The 27,483-nt window shown below is 43.0% G+C and overlaps 2 protein-coding genes across 2 annotated transcripts in view; both read left to right on the forward strand.

Annotated features, from left to right (window-relative positions):
• Positions 1–9,608, forward strand: part of LOC139575610 (neuronal acetylcholine receptor subunit alpha-7-like) — a 72,038-nt gene extending 62,430 nt beyond the window's left edge. The window contains exons 6-10 of the mRNA XM_071400751.1: positions 544–711; positions 1,477–1,671; positions 5,055–5,141; positions 5,511–5,620; positions 6,122–9,608. Of these exons, the coding sequence (XP_071256852.1) occupies positions 544–711; positions 1,477–1,671; positions 5,055–5,141; positions 5,511–5,620; positions 6,122–6,655 (1,094 nt within the window). The 3' untranslated portion in view covers positions 6,656–9,608. The remainder of the gene's footprint in view (positions 1–543; positions 712–1,476; positions 1,672–5,054; positions 5,142–5,510; positions 5,621–6,121) is intronic.
• Positions 9,609–15,303: 5,695 nt separating this feature from the next.
• The window catches only part of trip4 (thyroid hormone receptor interactor 4), a 68,579-nt gene continuing 56,399 nt past the window's right edge, over positions 15,304–27,483 (forward strand). Inside the window, exons 1-10 of the mRNA XM_071400752.1 lie at positions 15,304–15,685; positions 16,095–16,273; positions 16,577–16,929; positions 17,092–17,167; positions 18,893–19,001; positions 20,056–20,271; positions 20,775–20,904; positions 21,040–21,233; positions 23,335–23,459; positions 23,668–23,759. Of these exons, the coding sequence (XP_071256853.1) occupies positions 15,606–15,685; positions 16,095–16,273; positions 16,577–16,929; positions 17,092–17,167; positions 18,893–19,001; positions 20,056–20,271; positions 20,775–20,904; positions 21,040–21,233; positions 23,335–23,459; positions 23,668–23,759 (1,554 nt within the window). The 5' untranslated portion in view covers positions 15,304–15,605. The remainder of the gene's footprint in view (positions 15,686–16,094; positions 16,274–16,576; positions 16,930–17,091; positions 17,168–18,892; positions 19,002–20,055; positions 20,272–20,774; positions 20,905–21,039; positions 21,234–23,334; positions 23,460–23,667; positions 23,760–27,483) is intronic.

A 27,483-nucleotide genomic window follows, 5' to 3' on the forward strand; every position in this document is an offset into this window, starting at 1 on the left:
TTGTTGTGGTGTATAGGACTGTCTTTACTGTTGTTGTGGTGTATAGGACTGTCTTTACTGTTGTTGTGGTGTATAGGACTGTTGTGGTGTATAGGACTGTCTTTACTGTTGTTGTGGTGTATAGGACTGTCTTTACTGTTGTTGTGGTGTATAGGACTGTCTTTACTGTTGTTGTGGTGTATAGGACTGTCTTTACTGTTGTTGTAGTGTATAGGACTGTTGTTTACTGTTGTGGTGTATAGATTGTTGTTGTGGTGTATAGGACTGTTGTTTACTGTTGTTGTGGTGTATAGGACTGTTGTTGTGGTGTATAGGACTGTTGTTGTGGTGTATAAGACTGTTGTTGTGGTGTATAGGACTGTCTTCACTGTTGTTGTGGTGTATAGGACTCTGTCTTTCATATCTTTATACCCTCTGAAAATTATCTCTCTAGCTCTAACTTTTGTTTCTCCCTCTCTCTCTCTCTCTCCAACCCTCCCATTTATCTCCCTCTCTTTCTCTCCTCATGTTTCTCTCCTCTCTCCTCTTCATGTTCCAACACAGGCATCTTCAAGAGCACCTGCTACATCGATGTGCGCTGGTTTCCCTTTGATCTCCAGAGGTGTGACCTGAAATTTGGCTCTTGGACCTATGGGGGCTGGTCTCTGGACCTACAGATGATTGAGGCAGATATCACAGGTTACATCCCCAATGGAGAGTGGGACCTAGTGGGTAAGAGTTAGTGGCTGGCCAGTATTGGACAAGATATTGTCACCACAAAACCTGGGTTATGATGGCAAGGTTGTTTGGAAGACTGTGCTGCCAGTCCTGTATGGGCCATATACCAATATTCTTCTTACAGTATGTATTTTGGATAAAAGTGTCTAAATTACAATATTACATAAAATTATTACAATAACTGTTTTGAACAAGCATGGAAGTTTGGGAAAACTCGCAAATACCCAGACTATTATTTTTACATTTTGAGTTTAACTTTCAAACTCGATGGTCAAACTATAAAAGCTAGATCCTGTATGTATGATTGATCACATTTAAATAAAATAGGAGAATTCATTTTAAAGGCTTTTCCTCAGCAGTACAGATCTTTAGTGAAATTGGCTTCGACGGAATCCCTGGCAAATTGACTAATGTATTTACAAGAGAGGGCTTCTAATGAAATGCCATCCCAGTGCTGGCAGCCAGTGGTAGGCTTTACTCCTTTGAATATAGTTTTTCTTGCATGTTGGACTGCTTATAAAGAAAAATGGCAGACACTATTACTGTAATGGGGAACTGATGAAAACTAACAGGACCATTTGATTCAGGGTCAAACTCCCAACATCCTTAACTTACAAAAGTTTCCTTATTGTGAAACACCATTCATTTGCCTGGGGAAAGAATACAGCCATTACTGCAAATCATTTCAGTACAGCCCAAATTGAGTCCTCAAACTGTAATTGACTCCCTATATTGTTGTCTTCCTGGTGTATGATACAGAGGTGCCGGGGCGCAGAAACGAGCGCTTCTACGACTGTTGTAAGGAGCCTTACCCTGACGTAACCTTTACTGTGGTGATGCGTAGACGTACCCTCTACTATGGCCTCAACCTCCTCATCCCATGTGTTCTCATCTCCACCTTGGCCCTGCTTGTCTTCCTGCTGCCTGCAGACTCTGGGGAGAAGATATCACTGGGTCAGCTCCGTGGGTTGGTGGGTGGGTGGGTCAGCTCCGTGGGTTGGTGGGTGGGTGGGTATTGGATCGATGGATGGATGGTTGGGTGGATTACTACTATTGGACATTAAACATAAATAGGTTATTAAATCAACAACTGTAACTAGGGGTGTGGGGTTGTCATCTAAGGAGTTCTCATTGTGACAAATTCTAAAATGAATGTACAAACATCATGATATTCATTGATGTCAATGGGAGATTTGTGTGGCAATTAAGCGTATATTTCAAGCTAGGATCAACCTACATGCCAGGCAAGACACCCTATACTTCTCACAAGGTAATGCACGTATTATTATTATTATTATGAGTTTATAACTCAGTATTCACTCAATCCACACTGAGGGAAACCAGCCACTGGAAAAAATATTCATGAAAAGCTCCAGCAGTTGGTCATCAAGCAAATTCTTATGCACCTCTCAGAAGTCAGGCTTCAGTCTCCAGATTACTCTGATTTATCATTCAGTGCTAAGAGAATCATATTGAAAATCCCATTTCCATCTCTCAGATCCTGGCTGAGTGCTGACTGTTGGCTTCGAGCTGTATAAGGCATCAAGGCATGCCGGGCGATTTATGTATGTCTACACGTCTCGTTGGAAAGATTAGGATCCTGCAATGGAGATGGTTTCCTTAATTAACCCAGTGTTTCTCCAAAAGAGCTGTGTGTGTGTGTGGCAGCTGTTTGGGTGTCTAGAGGGGTGACGGGGAAAGCAGGAAATGTGTTTGATGTAGTCAGTCAAACTTCAAACGAAGAAGAAAAACATCTTGCTGTAATGTATATGATTTAATACTGCCGTGTTGTTTTTAGTACAGTATTTACACACTATGCAACATGAAAGATTTATGAATCAAACTTAGTTGAAAGTGTGACCATTACAAAACACCATCTGCCTTTATGATCAAGACTTACTGTATCAACCAACCAACACCATTATCTGTCAGCCTTTTTAGAAGTGATCAATGCACAACGGAAGACGTATTCAGCTTCAGTTCCTTCTGAGGAAACTGCCGTGGCTGACTTGAACAGAGACAGGGACTGTTGATCAGGGGAAAGAGAGACATGAATATCCAGGCAGGGTCAACACTGCTGTTGTCTTTATGGTCCTTGGGTGTGCAGTGAACACACCTGCCAACAATATCTTGTGTCTCAAATGGAACCTTATTCCCTTAATGGTGCACTCCTTTTGACCAGAGCCCTATGGGTAAAAGGGTTCTATTTGGGACATAACTGACATCCCTGACAGTGAGTCACAGGTCAAGCCTCTACGATCAATAGCTTTCGGAAATTAAATCAGCGAGCTGTCTGCTCAGTTTAAGTCTTGTTTTAGACATGCCTGGCTGATGTTTTTTATTTAGCGAGGAGAATTGTGCTTCAATCTGAGAACGCATCGAGTGAGTCACGGCCGTTTATAATTATATTTCTACTGTCTTTAGTTTTTAGTCTTATTTGTTTTATTTTCTTAGTTCAGACATGCTCAGACTCTGGGCGGATTAGATGGAGATATTTTCAACATTTCCCTTTTGTAATGTGTCAATTGATAACCTATATGCCATTCAGCAGATGCTTTGATCCAAAGCGATTTACAGTCAAGCGTACATAGATTGTTTACGTATGGGTGATGCCGAGAATCAAACCCAATATCCTTGTGTTGCAAGCGCCATGCTCTACTAACTGAGCTACAGAGGACCGTGTTCTACTAACTGAGCTACAGAGGACCGTGCTCTACTAACTGAGCTGCAGAGGACCGTGTTCTACTAACTGAGCTGCAGAGGACCGTGTTCTACTAACTGAGCTACAGAGGACCGTGTTCTACTAACTGAGCTACAGAGGACCGTGTTCTACCAACTGAGCTACAGAGGACCGTGTTCTACCAACTGAGCTACGGAGGACCGTGTTCTACTAACTGAGCTGCAGAGGACCGTGTTCTACTAACTGAGCTGCAGAGGACCGTGTTCTACTAACTGAGCTACAGAGGACCGTGTTCTACTAACTGAGCTACAGAGGACCGTGTTCTACTAACTGAGCTACGGAGGACCGTGTTCTACTAACTGAGCTACAGAGGACCGTGTTCTACTAACTGAGCTACAGAGGACCGTGCTCTACTAACTGAGCTGCAGAGGACCGTGTTCTACTAACTGAGCTACAGAGGACCGTGTTCTACCAACTGAGCTACAGAGGACCGTGTTCTACTAACTGAGCTACAGAGGACCGTGTTCTACCAACTGAGCTACAGAGGACCGTGTTCTACTAACTGAGCTACGGAGGACCGTGTTCTACTAACTGAGCTACAGAGGACCGTGTTCTACTAACTGAGCTACAGAGGACAGTGTTCTACTAACTGAGCTACAGAGGACCGTGTTCTACTAACTGAGCTACAGAGGACCGTGTTCTACTAACTGAGCTGCAGAGGACCTACTGAGGATATATGGCTACTATTTGTCTAAGATTGAAATCATTTAGCTACCAAGCACCTTATTTACTGAGTTGTTACCTGGCTGGCAGTTTGTTACCTGGCTGACAAGTTTGACATTTGGGAAAAGTAGCTGTTGCTATGGTTATTGTCAGGAACACACAGAAGAGAAGTTCCTAGCGAGTGGAAGGTGAGCCAGTGTGCTTTGAGATACCCAGGAATTGACACCTAATCACTTAGAGATATTCAGCCCCCTTCTATGTCTGGAATTCAGTGGCTTAGAGACCCAGCCAGCTCGTTAGCAAGCTTCAGGGGGGATTGTCTTAAATCTCCACCCACAGGTGTTTGATGTCGTTCCCACATTTCCACTCGAACCCTGTAAGCCTCAAGGCAGTATGATGATGAACCACGATAGTAGATATTGCTATTTCAGATCCCTCTGTCATTGTAGGCTAAAACCCAGTGAAGCAGCACTGGATTCTGAAAAAAGCAGGAAACGGAAGACTGTGTAAATTAGCATAATAATAAAACAGAATAGTGTTTGATTACATGGATGGGATAAACAATAGAACTGAGCACAGTGAAATGCAGACTAGAATAGAACACAATGCCACTCAATATACCTTGGTGAAATCCAGTTCAACCCATTGGGTACACAAGGATATTATGCTGCAATGTGACACAATACAGCAGATGATTCCACCGGAATAAATTATAGATTGGTATTCATAGCAAGCCATTTTGTTAAAAAAACAACGACTCAGAAATGTGCAAAATAATGGTAGGCCTATGTGTAAAATGGTGTTTATTAAAATGTGTAATGTCTGTTTAATATAATTTTAAGGATTATTTCACATTCCAAAATAACCATACTGTTAATCACACAGACTACATTAACCCCTTCCTGAGTGCTAACTAATTTACGTTTGGTTCCAGGGATAACAGTGCTGCTCTCACTGACCGTCTTCATGTTGCTGGTTGCAGAGATCATGCCTGCAACCTCTGACTCAGTACCTCTAATCGGTAAGATTGTCTATTTTTAAATTGGAAATTTAATGGCTGCCATTTTGAAAAGGCCAGCAGTATAATTTCATAATCTTCAGGAGAGGAAGAGCTATTGGAGGCTTGGAAGTGACTTAGTGTAAATTCCTAATCTCTGTATTTATCAAACTCAATGGTGTGGGGGGCTATTTCTCAACCTGAAAAATATTGATTCGGAAGAGTGACAAATGAGCACCCCTCATTGAGATAAAATGATGCCCATTTCAATAACTCCTGGTATGGGGAGTTCTGTCATTTAGCCACTAGTCCTCTGTCCACATTCATCTCTCTTCCTCTCCGTCCTCTCTTTCTCTCTCTCTCTCTCTTTCTCTCTTGCTCTCTGTATTGTAGCTCAGTACTTTGCCACCACCATGGTCATTGTGGGTCTCTCTGTGATCGCTACGGTTCTGGTCTTACAATATCACCATCACGATCCTGATGGAAGCAAGATGCCTAAGTGGGTGAGTGTATTTTTACACAAACCCATAACCTGAAATTACAATGAAATCTTATTACTTACTCACTATTTCTACATCCGGACTCCCATTGTTGTGATTCTGCCAAAGAAAGCCTTTCAGTGGTAGAGTGCTTTATAATAGGTCTCAAAACCCTTTGCCTGGGAAGGGGGAAGTCATTCACTGACAATGTGTAGCACCAATCTGAGTGATGCCCAGCAGCCATTTTGTGCTAGAACATTGGGTATCATAGTGGAGGGCTGAGGAAGACATTTGGACAATTAGAAGCAGGGGAGGATTAGGCAGCCATGATAGCGTGAAGGGCCAGGGAACACTGTTGCCATGCGATCGTCACCACTGACCACTGAGTGTCAGAACACCTCATTCAAATGAATCATGCTGGGAGGATTTGAGTAAAAGTTTCATATTCTATCTCTTAGTATCTCCAGTCAGTACACTGCCGTGCACAGTACATTCATTCTGGTTTTACTTTCTGATTGTGTGAAGACTCGGGTGATTCTGCTCAACTGGTGCGCCTGGTTCCTGCGTATGAAGCGGCCCGGTGAGGACCGTGTACGCCCGGCCTGCCACAACAAGCATCCCCGTGGGAGCCTCACCAGCCTGGACCTGAACGCCAGCGCCTCAGCCCCCCACTCCACCAACGGCAACATGCTCTACATCGGCCTGGAGAGCATGCACTACGCTACAGCTGCCACCTCCCCCGACTCCGGGGTGCTGTGCGGCCGTCTGGTGTGTGGTGGGAGGGAGGACGAGGTGCTCTTGCCCACGCGGCCCACCTCTTCGGCGGGGAGCCTGGAGCCCGATCTGGCCAAGATCCTGGATGAGGTGCGCTACATCGCCAAGCGTTTCCGCGACCAAGATGAGGATGAGTTGGTGTGCAACGAGTGGAAGTTTGCGGCGTCAGTGATCGACCGGCTCTGTCTCATGGCCTTCTCTCTCTTCACCATCCTCTGCACCATCGGTATCCTCATGTCGGCACCTAACTTTGTGGAAGCCATTTCCAAAGACTTCTTTACCTGAGAGCTTGAAACGTTCACATGCAATACACTACATTGTTTTTGAAATCTTATGGTTGCATAATCACATTACAAGACACAGAGATTACTTATATCAAATGATTGAATATTTGTCTGTGATATAGAGAGAGAATACATTATGTCTGCATAAATATTCCATTTACAAGATGTACAGTTTTTTCACATTCAACCATTTCCCTGCAGGATGCTGCAGGATGTCATCTGGTGGAAAGTCGTGTTGTATGTAACTGGCTTAAAGGAATCTAGGCCTTAGATGTTACAGCCAACCAACACAGAAGAGTTAATAGCCATGCCTTGTAATAGCTTTATAAATACCAAGGTTACTTCAATTGAATCCAATGTGTTTTTGTCCACTTGAGTAATTGCTTATTGGCTACCCTTTATAACGTTTCAAACGTTTTCTCTTATGTGGTGTAAAGAGAAATTGATGGACAGCTTTGGGTTCAAGGTTTCTGTCAAAGTTATTGTTGGTTTTGTGTTTGTAGATCGTGTGGTGATATGTAGTGTGTAGTTTCGGCAACTTTATTGCATCATCATCATCATCATTATGTCTACAAGAACAAAACACAATACTCCATCAGCATTATGTTTGCACCTGTACATTTAAAAAAAAAAAACTAAAATTGATTTATTTGCCTTTTTGTTTATTTACTGATCATTTCAATACGCCGTAGTGCTTGGGCTTAGAAAGCATCCCTAGAAGATTTGTAACAGGTGCAGCATGTCCTCCATCAGCCTGGTCTCATAGACTAGACGTAACATAGTAAATATAAATCCGGGACTCTCAAATTAGTATATGTTATGTTTGGTATGGTTACATAAGACAGTGTCTTGGATTTACGTAAATAATAATATGAAATGCTCTAAGACCAGGTGGCCTCCATTCATGACATTCTCACTAAAGTGTTTGTTACCACTTGTTTTTTTTAACAGTTTTACTGTAGATGCTGTTCATGGAATTTGAGGACTGATGATGTCATACTCCCTCTCTAAAACACATGAATGGAATTGAACCCGTTTTGATTGAAGCGCCATCTTTTATTCTATTATCAAGTATCTGTGCCACATACAGTATATGTTTTGTGGACTCTCACTAATAAATGCATTTTTCTAGATGTGAACTACAATGTATCTTGATTTAATTACAGTTTCATTATCATTTACTAAGTATGTGTAAAGTGGGATATTTACGCAGTATATTACAGTTAATATTGCTATACTTTCAGCACTTCAGTTCATCAATAAGAGCATACACTTTATTACAGTATCACCTACATAACATGTATGGTCCACGTTGTCTTCAAACAGCAAGAGCAAACCTAATATGGTGATCCCTCAGAAATGTAGTCATTGCTTATATGGGTATTCAAGAGCAGAAATAATGATCAGTAAGATATACATTTACTTTATAATGACTTGATCTCCCATTTTAGGCTAATATTACAATGTTATGATTATGAAGAGATACAGCTGTTGGCAATCTACTTTTTGCAGTATATAGGATGGCAACATATAGCTATAAGGCTGTTGTGTTATTTTCTATTGCAATCCATTTTAAGAATCAGACTAAGCATAATGATTCTGAAATAGAGCTCTTAAATGTCATTGTTTACAACATTGGGATGTCATTTGTAGCCAGCAGCACATTATTTATTACATATAAACCACCTTTGTCAGATAGTCAGTGCTTGACTTGGGCAGGAGCTCACCGGAGCTGAGGACCGGCACCTACATTTTTCTACTGTGGAGCTCCTGTTCCTCTTATAGAATATTATCTCAAAAGTACTGTGGAACTCCTGTTCCTCTTATAGAATATTATCTCAAAAGTACTGTGGAGCTCCTGTTCTTCTTATAGAATATTATCTCAAAAGTACTGTGGAGCTCCTGTTCCTCTTATAGAATATTATCTCAAAAGTACTGTGGAGCTCCTGTTCCTCTTATAGAATATTATCTCAAAAGTACTGTGGAGCTCCTGTTCCTCTTATAGAATATTATCTCAAAAGTACAGTGGAGCTCCTGTTCCTCTTATAGAATATTATCTCAAAAGTACTGTGTAGCTCCTGTTCCTCTTATAGAATATTATCTCAAAAGTATTGTGTAGCTCCTGTTCCTCTTATAGAATATTATCTCAAAAATACTGTGTAGCTCCTGTTCCTCTTATAGAATATTATCTCAAAAGTATTGTGGAGATCCTGTTCCTCTAATAGAATATTAGCCTAAAAGTATTGTGGAGATCCTGTTCCTCTAATAGAATATTAGCCTACAAGTATTGTGGAGCTCTTGCACCTAAATATAAACAGTACCGGCACCCAACATTAGTACTGACACCTATTTCAGTCCAAGTCAAGCACGGCAGATAGTCAAGATTTCACTTGGAGCTCATTCAACAGAGCCATTATGCTAAGAAGGAAACTAAGTGGATTGTGCTAAATATTTGCTGAGTGTGACAAACCACCGACACCCATTTCTTAAATAAATCTTTGTTATCAAAAGAGCATTTGAGCACTGGATAATTTAATGCTGCAGTAATGGAAAGGCATATTCCACTTAGTATTTTGGCAACCCTTTCCATAATCATACTGGCAGTATAATGTTGAACAAATCAGACTTGAGGTGCTGGAACTATGGCCCTGTCACGCCCTGACCTTAGTTCCTTTGTTATGTCTCTATTTTGGTTTGGTCAGGGCGTGAGTTGGGGTGGGCATTCTATGTTTTTGTTCTATGTTTTATATTTCTATGTGTTTGGCCAGTGTGGTTCTCAATCAGAGGCAGCTGTCTATCGTTGTCTCTGATTGAGAACCATACTTAGGTAGCCTCATCCCACCTGTGTTTTGTGGGTAGTTGTTTTCTGTTGTGTGTCTGCACCAGCCAGAACTGTTTCGGTCATTATCTTTGTTATTTCAGTGTTCATTTAATAAATATGGACATGTACCACACTGCACCTTGGTCCTCTCCTTCCAACAGCTGTTACAGGCCCATAAAAGGCATTGTAAAGAGTATTTGGTATCTACTATATAACAATGACGTGCCTATAAAGTTTTATTCTCCCTGCAAGTACAATGATGAAGTTGAAATTTTGTCTATTGATTTCAGATTGAGGCCTAGGTGGGTCTACGACTGACAAACTTCTGAAAAAATCTTTCTGATTAGGGCATTTATATAGGCCTAGTTACTTACTGTATGAACATTTTTAACTACTGATTTTTAAATTACATTTTGTGGCTATTTGATGTTCTACGGTTAACTCAAAATAGGGCTACTTAATGTTATCCCTCACTTCAAAGGCAGTTATAGTCAATGAACTAATCACTGATCATAATCTTGATGTGATTGGCCTGACAAACAGCTTAAGCATGATGAATTTACTGTGTTAAATGAGGCCTCACCTCCTGGTTACACTAGTGATCATATCCCCCGTGAATCCTGGTTACACTAGTGACCATATCCCCCGTGCATCCCGCTAAAGCGGGTGTTGCTAACATTTACGATAGCAAATTTAAATTCACCAAAAAAAATGACGTTTTCGTCTTTTGAGCTTCTAGTCATGAAATCTATGCAGCCTACTTGTAACGCTCGTCGTTAGGCGAAAGAGAGGAGGACCAAGGTGCAGCCTGGTAAGTATCCATTTTAATAAGGATACTTGAACAAAGAACAATAAACCGACAAACGAACGAAGACAAAACAGTCCCGGAACAGGAACAATCACCCACAACCCACAATGACAAAACAGGCTACCTAAATATGGCTCCCAATCAGAGACAACGACTAACACCTGCCTCTGATTGAGAACCATATCAGGCCAAACACATAGAAACAGACAAACTAGACATACAACATAGAATGCCCACTCATATCACACCCTGACCAAACAAAACATAGAAACATACAACGCAAACTATGGTCAGGGCGTGACACTACTCAATCACTTTTTATAGCGTTCTTCACTGAGTTCCCTGAATTCCTATCGGACATTGTAGTCATAGCAGATAATATTCAAATTTTTGGTGACTTTAATATTCACATGGAAAATTCCACAGACCCACTCCAAAAGGCTTTCGGAGCCATCATCGACTCAGTGGGTTTTGTCCAACATGTCTCTGGACCTACTCACTGCCACAGTCATACTCTGGACCTAGTTTTGTCCCATGGAATAAATGTTGTGGATCTTAATGTTTTTCCTCATAATCCTGGACTATCGGACCACCATTTTATTACGTTTGCAATTGCAAAAATGATCTGCTCAAACCTCAACCAAAGGAGCATCAAAAGTTGTGCTATAAATTCTCAGACAACCCAAAGATTCCTTGATGCCCTTCCAGACTCCCTCTGCCTACCCAAGGATGTCAGAGGACAAAAATCAGTCAACCACCCAACTGAGGAACTTAATTTAACCTTGCGCAATACCCAAGATGTAGTTGCACCCCTAAAAACTAAAAACATTTGTCATAAGAAACTAGCTCCCTGGTATACAGAAAATACTTCCAAGCTTCCAGAAAATTGGAATGGAAATGGCGCCACACCAAACTGGAAGTCTTCCGACTAGCTTGGAAAGACAGTACCGTGCAGTATCGAAGAGCTCACTGATGCTCGATCATCCTATTTTTCCAACTTAATTGAGGAAAATAGGAACAATCCGAAATTTATTTTTGATACTGTCGCAAAGCTAACTAAAAATCAGCATTCCCCAAGAGAGGATGGCTTTCACTTCAGCAGTAATAAATTCATGAACTTTGAGGAAAAGATCATGATCATTAGAAAATAAATTATGGACTCCTCTTCAAATCTGCGTATTTCTCCAAAGCTCAGTTGTCCTGAGTCTGCACAACTCTGCCAGGACCTAGGATCAAGGGAGACACTCAAGTGTTTTAGTATTATATCTCTTGACACAATGATGAAAATAATCATGGCCTCTAAACCTTCAAGCTGCATACTGGACCCTATTCCAACTAAACTACTGAAAGAGCTGCTTCCTGTGCTTGGCCCTCCTATGTTGAACATAATAAACGTCTCTCTATCCACCGGATGTGTACCAAACTCACTAAAAGTGGCAGTAATAAAGCCTCTTTTGAAAAAGCCAAAACCTTGACCCAGAAAATAAAAAAAAACTATAAAAAACCTATATCGAATCTTCCATTCCTCTCTCAAAATAAAAAAGCTGTCGCTCACTGCCTTCCTGAAGACAAACAATATATACAAAATGCTTCAGTCTGGTTTTAGACCCCATCATAGCACTGATACTGCACTTGTGAAGGTGGTAAATTACCTTTTAATGGCGTCAGACCGAGGCTCTGCATCTGTCCTCGTGCTCCTAGACCTTAGTGCTGCTTTTGATACCATCGATCAACACATTCTTTTGGAGAGATTGGAAACGCAAATTGGTCTACATGGACAAGTTCTGGCCTTGTTTAGATCTTATCTGTCGGAAAGATATCAGTTTGTCTCTGTGAATGGTTTGTCCTCTGACAAATCAACTGTACATTTCGGTGTTCCTCAAGGTTACGTTTTAGGACCACTATTGTTTTCACTATATATTTTACCTCTTGGGGATGTCATTCAAAAACATAATGTTAACTTTCACTGCTATGCAGATGACACACAGCTGTACATTTCAATGAAACATGGTGAAGCCCCAAAATTGCCCTCGCTAGAAGCCTGTGTTTCAGACATAAGGAAGTGGATGGCTGCAAACGTTCTACTTTTAAACTCGGACAAAACAGAGATGCTTGTTCTAGGTCCCAAGAAACAAAGAGATCTTCTGTTGAATCTGACAATTAATCTTGAGGGTTGTACAGTCGTCTCAAATAAAACTGTGAAGGACCTCGGCGTTACTCTGGACCCTGATCTCTCTTTTGACGAACATGTCAAGACTGTTTCAAGGACAGCTTTTTTCCATCTACGTAACATTGCAAAAATCAGAAACTTTCTGTCCAAAAATGATGCAGAAAAATGTATCCATGCTTTTGTTACTTCTAGGTTAAACTACTGCAATGCTCTATTTTCTGGCTACCCGGATAAAGCACTAAATAAACTTCTGTTAGTGCTAAATACGGCTGCTAGAATCCTGACTAGAACCCAAACATTTGATCATATTACTCCAGTGCTAGCCTCCCTACACTGGCTTCCTGTTAAGGCAAGGGCTGATTTCAAGGTTTTACTGCTAACCTACAAAGCATTACATGGGCTTGCTCCTACCTATCTTTCCGATTTGGTTCTGCAGGACATACCTACACGTACGGTACGGTCACAAGACGCAGGCCTCCTAATTGTCCCTAGAATTTCTAAGCAAACAGCTGGAGGCAGGGCTTTCTCCTATAGAGCTCGATTTTTATGGAATGGTCTGCCTACCCATGTGAGAGACGCAGACTCGGTCTCAACCTTTAAGTCTTTACTGAAGACTCATCTCTTCAGTAGGTCATATGATTGAGTGTAGTCTGGACCAGGATTGTGAAGGTGAACGGAAAGGCTCTGGAGCAACGAACCGCCCTTGCTGTCTCTGCCTGGCCGGTTCTCCTCTCTCCACTGGGATTCTCTGCCTCTAACCCTATTACAGGGGCTGAGTCACTGGCTTACTGGTGCTCTTCCATGCCGTCCCTAGGAGGGGTGTGTCACTTAAGTGGGTTGAGTCACTGACGTGGTCTTCCTGTCTGGGTTGGCCCCCCTTGTGTTGTGCCGTGGCGGAGATCTTTGTGGGCTATACTCGGTCTTATCTCAGGATGGTAAGTTGGTGGTTGAAGACATCCCTCTAGTGGTGTGGGGGCTGTGCTTTGGCAAAGTGGGTGGGGTTATATCCTGCCTGTTTGGCCCTGTCTGGGTGTATCATCGGATGGGGCCACAGTGTCTCCTGGCCCCTCCTGTCTCATTCTCCAGTATTTATGCTGCAGTAGTTTATGTGTCGGAGGGCTAGGGTCAGTCTGTTATATCTGGAGTATTTCTCCTGTCTTATCCGGTGTCCTGTGTGAATTTAAGTATGCTCTCTCTAATTCTCTCTTTTTTTCTTTCTCTCTCTCGGAGGACCTGAGCCCTAGGACCATGCCTCAGGACTACCTGGCATGATGACTCCTTGCTGCTGCTCCAGTTTCAACTGTTCTGCCTGCGGCTATGGAACCCTAACCTGTTCACCGGACGTGCTGTTTTCAACTCTCTAGAGACAGCAGGAGTGGTAGAGATACTCTCAATGATTGGCTATGAAAAGCCAACTGACATTTACTCCTGAGGTGCTGACTTGTTGCACCCTCGACAACTACTGTGATTATTATTATTTGACCATGCTGGTCATTTATGAACATTTGAACATCTTGGCCATGTTCTGTTATAATCTCCACCCGGCAGAGCCAGAAGAGGACTGGCCACCCCTCATAGCCTGGTTCCTCTCTAGGTTTCTTCATAGGTTTTGGCCTTTCTAGGGAGTTTTTCCGAGCCTCCGTGCTTCTACACCTGCATTGCTTGCTGTTTGGGGTTTTAGGCTGGGTTTCTGTACAGCACTTTGATATATCAGCTGATGAAAGAAGGGCTATATAAATACATTTGATTTGATTTGAACTTTAAGTGAGCTAAACTTCTACATACGCTAGAAATGTGTATCTAACTGCACCTAACTCAACTTTCAGGGAAAGTAGGCTATGCTTATTGTATAGTCTCCCTAGGCAGACGGGTTTCCTCCCAGGCTCCCACATGCCCTAGGTCTTGGATTGAGAATACCTATTGCATACATTTGATACCAGTTCACTGAGATGTTCATTCCATATAGATGTATAGAGGACTCTAGTGCCCAAAAGCCTGGTTAAAAGTGGGCAGCGCCATTGAGGACTTTCAACATTTTTAAGTAGTCAACTGGATGGAACTTCCTATGGGTTCAGGAAGGATCACATAATTCCATCCAGGTCATCAGGAGGGATCAGCCAAATAATTATACTCCTGAGCAAACATTTCATAACTGCAGGTGACACTAAATTGCCAACCTTGACTGTATACCTGTTGAGACAACACACTCCAGGTGGCAGTATGCACCCTTTCAGTTTATTTACGCTTACCAATCTCCCGGGTGGCGCAGTGGTCTAGGGCACTGCATCGCAGTGCTAGCTGCGCCACCAGAGTCTCTGGGTTCGCGCCCAGGCTGGGCTGGGTTCGCGCCCAGGCTCTGTCGCAGCCGGCCGCAACCGGGAGATCTGTGGGGCGACGCACAATTGGCATAGCGTCGTCCGGGTTAGGGAGGGTTTGGCCGGTAGGGAGGGTTTGGCCGGTAGGGATATCCTTGTCTCAGTATGTAAAAAAAAAAAAAATATGTAATAAAATGTATGCACTCTACTGTAAGTCACTCTGGATAAGAGCGTCTGCTCTTGGCCGGTAGGGATATCCTTGTCTCAGTATGTAAAAATGTAATAAAATGTATGCACTCTACTGTAAGTCGCTCTGGATAAGAGCGTCTGCTAAATGACTAAAATGTAAAATGTAATTTACCAACAGTTTATTTGCCCATGCTCTCACAGATGCCATCATGGGGCAGATACAATGTTGCAATCTCAATACATCTCTATAGTTTATTCTCACAGAGGTTTTGTCTATTCTTAAACTGCCACCTAGTGACTGTAATGCTGAATCAAGCTTATAGGCAGACGAGGCACGTGACTTGCTGTAATAAAGGTGGGGTGGCTAAAACCTACATTGTTGTTGTACTGTATGATTGAAATGTTCACCTTCCGTGTGAATTGATTATATGCTGACATTTTATAATGCTTCGTATTGTATGAAGTCATTGACATAATTTTCTGTCAAAGTTGGGAGGAACCTTCAGTATCCTTCAGTACACTATTTCTGGTGGGAAGGGATTATTTGTTGCACTCTGCGTGCGCATTTGTTATTCAACCGGCTTACAACAGGAGTAGCTAACATCCTTATCTTGAAATTGCCATATTAAAGTTCTTTTAACTTTCATAATGTCGGATGCCTTGCTTCGATGGTGTGTGGACCAGTTGCACCACAACTTTGGCTTGGAGGCCTGTGAAGACATAGTCCGGTAAGTAGCTAACGTTAGCTAAATGTTCATTTAAAAATAGTGAGCTAGCCAGCTGTCTGTTTTTTGACAGTTGCTCCTCTCTTGTTAAAGTTAACACAATTGTCAACGGCATCATTATTACTATTAAGTCTGTGAAATTGTCAATCTTTCCAGTTCATTCCGCTAGCACGATATGTAGCCATTTGCACTTGCCTGCTAGCTAGCTAGCTTTTTCAGGTGGCCATATCTTAATGTCACGTCGTCAAAATCATGGTATAAGTTACTAAGCCAAAGCATGGACTGATGGTAAACCTAAATCAAGGTTTACCAAAGTAGACCTAGCTGTCATAGGGCAACCTTTCAACAACGAGCTCCACTATCTAGGCTAGCTATGAAAGCCTATCATTGACATTCTTCTCACTCTCAATAGGTATATTCTGGACATCGACAATGCGGACGAGATAGCGGAGTATGTTGGGGACCTCCTTCAGGGCACTGATGGAAGGAAGAAGCAGTTTATAGATGAACTCCTGGACAGATGGCAGCGGTCTCAGACACTGACTCCTGACAGCACTGGCCTGCTCCCCATGAACTCTCTGTCAGGAACAGGTAGGATGCCTTCTTCCGTTGCCACATTGGCACTGACCTGTTGCCACATTGGCACTGACCTGTTGCCACATTGGCACTGACCTGTTGTCTTATTGTTTGATATGTTTATTTTTAAAGTTATATATATTTTATAAATAGTTTTCTTGTCAGGCTATATGGTTCCTAATGCACAATGCCAACAGTACAATGGAAGTGAGTCTGAAGACTGTTGTAATGTCCATCCTGTCCTTGTTAAGTGACTGTCCAAACACAGTAACAAGTACATGCATGAGAGGGAAAGCTAACCAGTATATGCTTCTCTAGATGCTCAAGACATGTCCAAGGACTCCCAGAAGAAATCCAAGCGCAAAGGCAGGAACAAGCAAGAGGTGATGACTGTTAGCCAAGCAGAGCCTGAGCCTGAGGTGGTGAAAACTCCCATTGACCTAATGAAGGCCCAGGAGAGTGGCAGCTCCTCGTCACAGAAGAAGAAGAAGAATACATTTGTGAGCCTCTACAATAAAGACGGCCAGGACAAGCTGGCTATCCTGCTGCCCGGGCGCCATTCCTGCGAATGTCTGGCCCAGAAGCACAACCTCATCAACAACTGCATGAGCTGTGGACGCATTGTGTGTGAGCAGGAGGGATCGGGGCCCTGCATCTTCTGCGGCAGCCTGGTGAGAAAACGACCCGTTTTAGATCACTTGACCTCTAACTTTATGATTGTTTTATGTTTCCCCAGTAAGTTATTAGAATGCATGTTAATAATACAAATTAAATATGGCCTCTTAGAGAAGTATTTTCCCCTGGTTTCGCATGTTCTTCTACGAGGTAACCAGGTATGCACCAAAGAGGAGCAAGAGATTCTGCAACGAGACTCCAACAAAAGTCAGAAACTGCGCAAGAAACTTATGGGTGAGACAAGCCACCAGTAGTATCTATCTACGTAGCATATTAGAGTTGTTGAAGTCGGAAGTTTACATACACCATAGCCAAATACATTTAAACTCAGTTTTTCACAATTCCTGACATTTAATCCTAGTAAAAATTCCTTGTCTTAGGTCAGTTAGGATCACCACTTTATTTTAAGAATGTGAAATGTCAGAATAATTATTTCTTTCATCACATTCCCAGTGGGTCAGAAGTTTACATACACTCAATTAGTATTTGGTAGCATTGCCTTTAAATTGTTTAACTTGGGTCAAACGTTTCAGGTAGCCTTCCACAAGCTTCCCACAATAAGTTGGGTGAATTTTGGCCCATTCCTCCTGACAGAGCTGGTGTAACTGAGTCAGGTTTGTAGGCCTCCTTGCTCGCACACGCTTTTTCAGTTCTGCCCATACATTTTCTATAGGATTGAGGTCAGGGCTTTATGATGGCCACTCTAATACCTTGACCTTGTTGTCCTTAAGCCATTTTGCCACAACTTTGGAAAAATGCTTGGGGTCTTTGTCCTTTTGGAAGATCCATTTGCGACCAAGCTTTAACTTCCTGACTGATGTCTTGAGATGTTGCTTCAATATATCCACATAATTTTCCATCCTCAGGATGCCATCTATTTTGTTAAGTACACCAGTCCCTCCTGCAGCAAAGCACCCCCACAACATGATGCTGCCATCCCCGTGCTTCACAGTTGGGATGGTGTTCTTCGGCTTGCAAGCCTCCCCCTTTTTCCTCCAAACATAACGATGGTCAATATAGACAAACAGTTCTATTTTTGTTTCATCAGACCAGAGGACATTTCTCCAAAAAGTACGATCTTTGTCCCAATGTGTAGTTGCAAACCGTAGTCTGGCTTTTTTATGGCAGTTTTGGAGCAGTGGCTTCTTCCTTGCTGAGCGGCCTTTCAGGTTATATCGATATAGGACTCGTTTTACTGTGGATATAGATTCTTTTCTACCTGTTTCCTCCAGCATCTTCACAAGGTCCTTTGCTTTTCTTCTGGGATTGATTTGCACTTTTTGCACCAAAGTACGTTCATCTCTAGGAGACAGAATGCGTCTCCTTCCTGAGCGGTATGACGGCTGCATGGTCCCATGGTGTTTATACTTGCGTGCTATTGTTTGCACAGATGAACGTGGTACCTTCAGGCGTTTGGAAATTGTTTCCAAGTTTGAACCAGACTTGTGGAGGTCTACAATTTATTTTTCTGAGGTCTTGGCTGATTTATTTTGATTTTCCCCTGATGTCAAGCAAAGAGGCACTGAGTTGGAAGGTAGGCCTTGAAATACATCAACAGGTACACCTCCAATTGACTCAAATTATGTCAAATAGCCTATCAGAAGCTTTTAACGCCATGACATCATTTTCTGGAAGTTTCCAAGCTGTTTAAAGACACAGTCAACTTAGTGTATGTAAGCTTCTGACCCACTGGAATTGTGATGCATTGAATTATAAGTGAAATAATCTGTCTGTAAACAATTGTTGGAAAAGTGACTTGTGTCATGCACAAAGTAGATGTCCTAAACGACTTGCCAAAACTAGTTTGTTAACAAGAAATTTGTGGAGTGGTTGAAAAACTAGTTTTATTGACTCCAACCTAAGTGTATGTAAACTTCTGACTTCAACTGTATCTACATAGCATAGTAGGGAGTTGTTTTAATTCTTTGTAATGTCTGTGTGCCCGTCTGTGTCTCTCAGAGGGGGCATCGGAGAGGGGCTATCTTCCACACCAAGAGGCAAAGATGAAGGCAGGGTTAGAAAAGGCACTTCAACATAAAGACAAGCTGCTGGAATACGATAAGAACAGGTTGGGATGTAGTGTGCATGTAGTATTGATGTGATTTCACTCTCTCTGTTTAAAGTCAAATTCTTTATACTTTCTTCCTGATGCATTTGGAGGCTATGTCCTTATATTTGGAGGCTATGTCCTTATATTTGGAGGCTATGTCCTTATATTTGGAGGCTATGTCCTTATATTTGGAGGCTATGTCCTTATATTTGGAGGCTATGTCCTTATATTTGGAGGCTATGTCCTTATATTTGGAGGCTATGTCCTTATATTTGGAGGCTATGTCCTTATATTTGGAGGCTATGTCCTTATATTTGGAGGCTATGTCCTTATATTTGGAGGCTATGTCCTTATATTTGGAGGCTATGTCCTTATATTTGGAGGCTACGTCCTTATATTTGGAGGCTACGTCCTTATATTTGGAGGCTACGTCCTTATATTTGGAGGCTATGTCCTTATATTTGGAGGCTACGTCCTTATATTTGGAGGCGACGTCCTTATATTTGGAGGCTATGTCCTTATATTTGGAGGCTACGTCCTTATATTTGGAGGCTATGTCCTTATATTTGGAGGCTATGTCCTTATATTTGGAGGCTATGTCCTTATATTTGGAGGCTATGTCCTTATATTTGGAGGCTACGTCCTTATATTTGGAGGCTACGTCCTTATATTTGGAGGCTACGTCCTTATATTTGGAGGCTACGTCCTTATATTTGGAGGCTATGTCCTTTATATTTGGAGGCTATGTCCTTATATTTGGAGGCTATGTCCTTTATATTTGGAGGCTATGTCCTTTATATTTGGAGGCTATGTCCTTTATATTTGGAGGCTATGTCCTTTATATTTGGAGGCTATGTCCTTTATATTTGGAGGCTATGTCCTTATATTTGGAGGCTATGTCCTTTATATTTGGAGGCTATGTCCTTATATTTGGAGGCTATGTCCTTATATTTGGAGGCTATGTCCTTTATATTTGGAGGCTATGTCCTTATATTTGGAGGCTATGTCCTTTATATGCCGATGACAGGAGTGAGATTACCTTCATATCCCCTCCCCCTGTTTACATCGACAGTACGCGAAGAACGCAGGTCCTGGATGACGAGTCAGACTACTTTGCCACCGACTCCAACCAGTGGCTGTCGCCTAGCGAGCGTGAGCACCTGAGGCAGAAGGATGAGGAGCTACGGGAGCTTCGCCACGCCTCCAGGAAGGACAGGAAGCTCACACTGGACTTCACAGGCCGACAGGTGCTTGACGAGGGAGAGAATAACAGTCATTACTACAACAAGTGAGTGAATGACTTGAGAACATCTCAATTCACACCACAGGAGGTTGGTGACACCTTAATTGGGGAGGACAGGCTTGTGGTAATGACTGAAGAACAATAGGTGGAATGGTATCAAACACATGGTTTCTATGTGTTTTAATGCCATTCGCTTCGTTCCAGCCTTTATTGGGAGCCGTCCTCCCCTCAGCAGCCTCCACTAATTCACACCCTGCTCCTCGTATAGTTTACTACTGCAGACCGGAGCACCATGGACTTGCTGATAGGACAACATGTCAGGTGGAGCAGAAATAGACTTAGTCCCAGGCTTAGTTCTGTGAGTGCTTGGGTTACATAAACAAGAGTAGGTTTTTAATACACCCTTCAGACCTTCACAACACAGTGACAACCTCCATTTCTCCTGGTAATGTATCCACACTGTTACAGCTAGAGAGGTTCACGTGTGTGTAGTTTGAAACAAGGCATCTAAAAAGCATCGTAATGACCACACTCCTTGGTGTTTTTAGGTTTGACGAGACGGTCAAGGCCCTCAACACAGGCACCAAGGGGAAAGCTCCCCAACGCCCTGAGGGACCAGCGGGACGGCAGCACCTGAGAGAGCTGGTCAACCCCAACATCGTACAGGCTGCACCCAAGGTAGGACACACACACAGTATTTTCTCATGTTGTGGCGTGTCTATTTACCTTGTTAAATCCCTCTACAACTGCTAACATTTTGTCAACATAATTCTGTGAATCTCTACTCATATCTTTCTTTCCATGCATCTCCAGTGGGTGGACGTGGGTAGTGGCCCTCGGAGATCTCAGGATAAAGGGGTTGTTGGTACAGAGGGGGATGGCGCTGTAGGCCCAGAACGCTCCAGACTCCGGCTGCAGGACAGAGAGCTGCAGGAGATGGCAGACGGGGGCTGGTGCCTCAGCATGCACCAACCATGGGCCTCGCTACTGGTCAAAGGAATAAAGAGGTACAGAACACTCTAATAATGGGCCTCGCTATTGGTCAACAACATCCCTACTGGCCATGCTGTTGGTCAAACGCATCCCTACTGGCCATGCTATTGGTCAACAACATCCCTACTGGCCATGCTGTTGGTCAAACGCGTCCCTACTGGTCATGCTATTGGTCATGCTATTGTTAGTGTGTTATGCTATGTCAGGAAGCACATAACACACTAACAATAGGCCCTGCAAAGGAAGTTTTTATTTATTTAACCTTTATTTAACCAGGTAGGCAAGTTGAGAACAAGTTCTCATTTACAATTGCGACCTGGCCAAGATAAAGCAAAGCAGTTCGACACATACAACAACACAGAGTTACACATGGAGTAAAACAAACATACAGTCAATAATACAGTAGAAAAATAAGTCTATATACAATGTGAGCAAATGAGGTGAGATAAGGGAGGTAAAGGCAAAAAAAGGCCATGGTGGCGAAGTAAATACAATATAGCAAGTAAAACACTGGAATGGTAGATTTGCAGTGGAAGAATGTGCAAAGTAGAGAGAAATAATGGGGTGCAAAGGAGCAAAATAAATAAATACAGTAGGTGGAGAGGTAGTTGTTTGGTGGGCTATGTTAGATGGGCTATGTACAGGTGCAGTAATCTGTGAGCTGCTCTGACAGCTGGTGCTTTAAGCTAGTGAGGGAGATAAGTGTTTCAGAGATTTTTGTAGTTCGTTCCAGTCATTGGCAGCAGAGAACTGGAAGGAGAGGCGGCCAAAGGAAAAATTGGTTTTGGGGGTGACCAGAGAGATATACCTGCTGGAGCGCGTGCTACAGGTGGGTGCTGCTATGGTGACCAGCGAGCTGAGATAAGGGGGACTTTACCTAGCAGGATCTTGTAGATGACCTGGAGCCAGTGGGTTTGGCGACGAGTATGAAGCGAGGGCCAGCCAACGAGAGCGTACAGGTCGCAGTGGTGGGTAGTATATGGGGCTTTGGTGACAAAACGGATGGCACTGTGATAGACTCCATCCAATTTATTGAGTAGGGTATTGGAGGCTATTTTGTAAATGACATCGCTGAAGTCGAGGATCGGTAGGATGGTCAGTTTTACAAGGTTATGTTTGGCAGCATGAGTGAAGGATGCTTTGTTGCGAAATAGGAAGACAATTCTAGATTTAACTTTGGATTGGAGATGTTTGATGTGAGTCTGGAAGGAGAGTTTACAGTCTAACCAGACATTGAGTAGGAACAAAACACAACAAACAATGGACTATGTTATTGGTAAAAAGCATCACTATTGGCCTTGTTATTGGTCAAAAGGCAGCCTTTTTGACTAGCCATTACAAAGAAGGGGTACAAACTGATGTATGTAGTACTCTGTAGCTCAATTAGTAGAACCTGGTCCTTTGTAGCTCAGTTAGTAGAACCTGGTCCTTTGTAGCTCAGTTAGTAGAACACGGTCCTCTGTAGCTCAGTTAGTAGAGCACGGTCCTCTGTAGCTCAGTTAGTAGAGCACGGTCCTCTGTAGCTCAGTTAGTAGAACATGGTCCTCTGTAGCTCAGTTAGTAGAACACGGTCCTCTGTAGCTCAGTTAGTAGAACATGGTCCTCTGTAGCTCAGTTAGTAGAACATGGTCCTCTGTAGCTCAATTAGTAGAACCTGGTCCTTTGTAGCTCAGTTAGTAGAACCTGGTCCTCTGTAGCTCAGTTAGTAGAACACGGTTCTCCTCTGTAGCTCAGTTAGTAGAACCTGGTCCTCTGTAGCTCAGTTAGTATAGCACGGTCCTCTGTAGCTCAGTTAGTAGAGCACGGTCCTCCCCTGTAGCTCAGTTAGTAGAGCACGGTCCCCCCCTGTAGCTCAGTTAGTAGAGCACGGTCCCCCCCTGTAGCTCAGTTAGTAGAGCACGGTCCCCCCCTGTAGCTCAGTTAGTAGAGCACGGTCCCCCCCTGTAGCTCAGTTAGTAGAGCACGGTCCCCCCCTGTAGCTCAGTTAGTAGAACATGGTGATTGCAATGCCAGGACAGTGGGTTTGATTCCCGGGAACACCTGTATGTTAAAATGCATGACTGTAAATCAGTCTGGATTAAAGCGTCTGCTAAAAGGAATATGATGTGTGTCCAGGGTGGAGGGGAGGAGCTGGTACACATCCCACCGCGGGCTCCTGTGGATAGCAGCTGCAGCCAAGAGGCCCACCCCTGAGGAGGTCACTCAGGTGGAGAACATGTTCCTTCAAATCTACAAGAGAGGTACACACACACACACTGTTACACACACACACACACACACACACACACACACACACACACACACACACACACTGTTACACACACACACACACACACACTGTTACACACACACTGTTACACACACACACATCAATCAATGAAAATATTTATTAGGATGTATGTAAACATACTGTTTGTTGACTCTCACCGACCACCCTCCTCTCCCCAGATCTTAAGTTTCCTAAAGACTACCCGACCGGCTGCCTGCTGGGCTGTGTCAACATAACCGACTGTCTGTCTCAGGAGCAATACAAGGAGCAGGTTAGTGTGACCACGTACCTTCCTACACACACGCTTCTGTACACTGGTACGCGTACGAACATGCTCGGACACTCCGAGCACTTAGCTCTCTGTGAAGGCTATGTGATGTTCTCCTGGTTCGTGTAGGAACCACAGAGACTTCTAACAGACAGGATATAGTTTCAGTCTGGCTGGCGTGACACGTCTCAAGTCTTTCCCCCTCCCTCTCAGCCAAGAAAACACTCCAAGGGATATAAACCGAGAGTCTGGAAAAATGTATGGCATTTTAAACTGTCTGTTCCCGGATTATTGTTTTTGACTGCCGAGTGGCTCTTGTTCCAAGCGGTAGTCATCCTCTTAGATTAAACTGGGATGAAATGCTTTGTTCCATAAAAATCCTGTCATTATTGTTTAAAGCAATAAAGAAATGGATTTTGAAAGTCAACATAATTACAAGGTATTAGGTGTCAGGTAACAGTTCCTGTGCCCCAGAACACCAAGGTAACCTGCCTGAATGACTACCGACCCGTAGCACTCACGTCTGTAGCTATGAAATGCTTTGATAGGCTGGTCATGGCTCACATCAACACCATTCTCCCAGAAACCCTAGATCCACTCCAATTTGCATACCGCACCAACAGATCCACCGATGACACAATCTCTATTGCACTCCACACTGTCCTTTCCCACCTGGACAAAAGGAACACCTATGTGAGAATGCTGTTCAATGACTACAACTAAACATTCAACACCATAGTACCATCATAGCTCATCACTAAGCTAAGGAACCTGGGACTAAACACCTCCCTCTGCAACTGGATCCTAGACTTCCTGACTGGCCGCCTCCAGGTGGTAAGGGTAGGTAACAACATATCCGCCACTCTGATCCTCAACACGGGGTCCCCTCAGGGGTGCGTGCTCAGACCCTCCTGTACTCCCTGTTCACTCATGACTGCATGGCCAGGCACGACTCCAACACCATTATTACGTTTTCTGATGACACAACAGTGTCACCGACAACGATGAGACAGCCTATAGGGAGGAGGTCAGAGACCTGACCATGTGGTGCAAGGACAACAACCTCTCCCTCAACATGATCAAGACAAAGAAGATGATTGTGGACTACGGGAAAAGGAAGACCGAGCACGCCCCCATTCTCATCCACGGGCTGTAGTAGAGCAGGTTGAGAGCTTCAAGTTCCTTGGCATCCACATCACCAACAAACTAGAATGGTCCAAACACACCAAGACAGTCGTGAAGAGGGCACGACAAAACCTATTTCCCCCTCAGGAGACTGAAAAGACATGGCATGGGTCCTCAGATCCTCAAAAGGTTTTACAGTTGCACCATTCAGAGCATCCTGACGGGTTGCATCACTGCCTGTTATGGCAACTGCTCGGCCTCTGACCGCAAGGCACTACAGAGGGTAGTGCATACGGCCCAGTACATCACCGGGGTCAAGCTTCCTGCCATCCAGGTACTCCATACCAAGCGGTGTCAGAGGAAGGACCTAAAAATTGTCAGACTCCAGCCACCCTAGTCATAGACTGTCCTCTCTGCTACCGCACGGCAAGCGGTACCGGAGTGCAAAGTCTAGGTCCAAGAGGCTTCTAAACAGCCTCTACACCCAAGCCATAAGACTCCTAAACAGCTTATCAAATGGCTACCCAGACTACCCCCCCCCCCCCACGCTGCTGCTACTCTGTTATTATCTATGCATAGCCACTTTAATAACCCTACCTGCATGTACATAATTACCTCAATTACCTCAACACCTGTGCCCCCGCATATTGACACATTGACTCTGTACCGGTACCCCCTGTATACAGCCCCGCTATTGTTATTTACGGCTGCTCTTTAATAATTTGTTTTTCTTATCTCTTACTTTATTTTCTTAACTGCATTGTTGGTTAACTTCTTATGGCTGCAGGGGCAGTATTGAGTAGCTTGGATGAGAGGTGCCCAGAGTAAACGGCCTGCTCCTCAGTCATAGTTGCTAATATATGCATATTATTAGTATTGGATAGAAAACACTCTGAAGTTTCTAAAACTGTTTGAATTATGTCTGTGAGTATAACAGAACTCATATGGCAGGCAAAAACCTGAGAAGAAATCCAACCAGGAAGTGAGAAATCTGAGGTTGGTCGATTTTCAACTCATCGCCTATTGAAAACACTGTAGGATATGGATCTGTTTGCACTTCCTATGGCTTCCACTAGATGTCAACAGTCTGTAGAACGTTGAATGAAACTTCTACTGTGATGTGGGGCCGGATGGGAGCTGTTTGAGTCAGTGGTCTGGCAGAGTGCCAGGTCCTGGTCATGCGCATTCCACATGATATCGACTTGCGTTCCATTACTTCTATAGACACAAAGGAATTCTCCGGGTTGGAACATTATTGAATATTTATGATAACAACATCCTAAAGATTGATTCTATACTTAGTTTGACAAGTTTATTCGACCTGTAATATAACTTTTTGAAGTTTTCGTCCGACGTTCGCCTGGACCTGCACGAGCGTTTGGATATGTGTACTAAACGCGCTAACAAAAGTAGCTACTTGGACATAAATGATGGACATTACCGAGTGGGAGTCCTGGGAGTGCATTCTGACAAAGATCAGCAAAGGTAAGTGAAGATTTATAATGCTTTTTATGAGTTTTGTTGACTGCACAATTTGGCGGGTAACTGTATGGCTTACTTTTGTGGCTGAACGCTGTTTTCAGATTATTGAATATTATGTTTTGCTGTAAAGCTTTTTGAAATCTGACACAGCGGTTGCATTAAGAAGAAGTGTATCTTTAATTCTATGTAAAACATGTATCTTTCATCAAAGTTTATGATGAGTATTTATGTTATTTGACGTGGCTCTCTGCAATTTCTCTGGATATTTTGGAGGCATTTCTGAACATGGCGCCAATGTAAACTGAGGTTTTTGGATATAAATATGAACTTAATCGAACAAAACATATATGTATTGTGTAACATGAAGTCCTATGAGTGTCATGTGATGAAGATCGTCAAAGGTTAGTGATTAATTTTATCTCTATTTCTGCTTTTTGTGTCTCCTGTCTTTGGCTGGAAAAATTACCTGTTTTTCTGTGATTTTGCGGTGACCTAACATAATCATTTGTGGTGCTTTTGCTGAAAAGCCTATTTGAAATTGGACACTTTGGTGGGATTAACAACAAGATTACCTTTAAAATGGTATAAGATACATGTATGTTTGAGGAATTTTAATTATGACATTTCTGTTGTTTGAATTTGGCGCCCTGCACTTTCACTGGCTGTTGTCATATCATCCCGTTAACGGGATTGCAGCCATAAGAAGTTGGGCTTGTAAGTAAGCATTTCACTGTAAGGTCTACCTCTTGTATTCGGTGCATGTGACATAAAATTTGATTGAACAAGGATAGTTAATATAATCTAATTCAGTTAGTTACTTCAGTTAGTTACTTTAGATTGGTGCTAATAGGTACGTAGCCTAGCAGTTAAAACATTGGGCCAGTAACCGAAGGGTCGGTGATTTGACTCCCCAAGCCGACTATGTGAAAAATCTGTTGTTGTGCCCTTGAGCAAGGCACTTAACCCTAATTGCTCCTGTATGTTGCTCTGTATAAGAGCATCAGCTAGATGATTTAAAATGTACATGTATCTGGTACAAAGCCTAGCTTTTTTTATAGCTTTGTTTGCCTTTTCCAGTCTTTACACACGTATTTATTTCATCCCAGCACTAACACACCTG

The sequence above is a fragment of the Salvelinus alpinus genome, chromosome 5, assembly GCF_045679555.1.
Source record: "Salvelinus alpinus chromosome 5, SLU_Salpinus.1, whole genome shotgun sequence".
NCBI classification, from domain to species: domain Eukaryota; kingdom Metazoa; phylum Chordata; class Actinopteri; order Salmoniformes; family Salmonidae; genus Salvelinus; species Salvelinus alpinus.